This window comes from Malurus melanocephalus, unplaced genomic scaffold, assembly GCF_030028575.1.
Source record: "Malurus melanocephalus ecotype Western Australia unplaced genomic scaffold, MMel_1.1 scaffold_2524, whole genome shotgun sequence".
Taxonomy (NCBI): domain Eukaryota; kingdom Metazoa; phylum Chordata; class Aves; order Passeriformes; family Maluridae; genus Malurus; species Malurus melanocephalus.
This window is the reverse complement of record NW_026625756.1, coordinates 3,722-4,424: the sequence shown is the minus strand read 5'-3', so window position 1 is coordinate 4,424 and position 703 is coordinate 3,722. Positions and strand designations below refer to the sequence as shown.

Genomic DNA, 703 nt, shown 5'->3' with positions numbered 1-703 from the left:
GTCCGGCTTCAGCCTGTCTGGTACGGCTGGGGTGGCTGATTGATTGATTGATTGATTGGTTGGTGATTGATTTATTGATCGCTGATTGATTGATTTATTGGTGATTGATTGATTTATTGGGGACTAAGTGATGTATTGATTGCTGATTGATTGATTTATTAGGGACTGATTGATTTGTTGAACGCTGATTGATTGATTGGGGACTGATTGATTTATTGATCGCTGATTGATTGATTGATTGATTGGGGATTGATTTATTCATCACTGATTTATTGATCACTGATTGATGTATTGGGGACTGATTGATTTATTGGTGATTGATTGATTTATTGGGGACTGATTGATTTATTGGTGATTGACTTATTGATCGCTGATTGATTTATGGGTGAATTATTAACTTATTGATTTATTGATCACTGATGTACTGATCACTGATTGATTTATTGGTGATTGATTTATTCATCACTGATTGAATTATTGGGGACTGATTGATTTATTGATCACTGATTTATCACTGATTGATGTATTGGTGACTGATTTATTGATCACTTTTGTCCATTTGCACATGGGGCCTGAATCCTCCAATTGCAGCTGCAGCCAATGCAGTCAAAAACTCCAACTTGGCTCCCCCCAATTCTCTSTYSTTTCCATCTCTTGGGGCCTGGCCCAGGGAGGTGTCCTTGAGTTTGGGGCTGCAGAGGAA

At 38.1% G+C, this 703-nt stretch overlaps 1 protein-coding gene across 1 annotated transcript in view; it reads left to right on the top strand.

The window, feature by feature from the left end:
- Nucleotides 1–39, top strand: part of LOC130587826 (dihydropyrimidinase-related protein 2-like) — a 5,613-nt gene extending 5,574 nt beyond the window's left edge. The window contains exon 4 of the mRNA XM_057388795.1: nucleotides 13–39. Within this exon, the coding sequence (XP_057244778.1) occupies nucleotides 13–39 (27 nt within the window). The remainder of the gene's footprint in view (nucleotides 1–12) is intronic.
- Nucleotides 40–703: the final 664 nt, after the last annotated feature.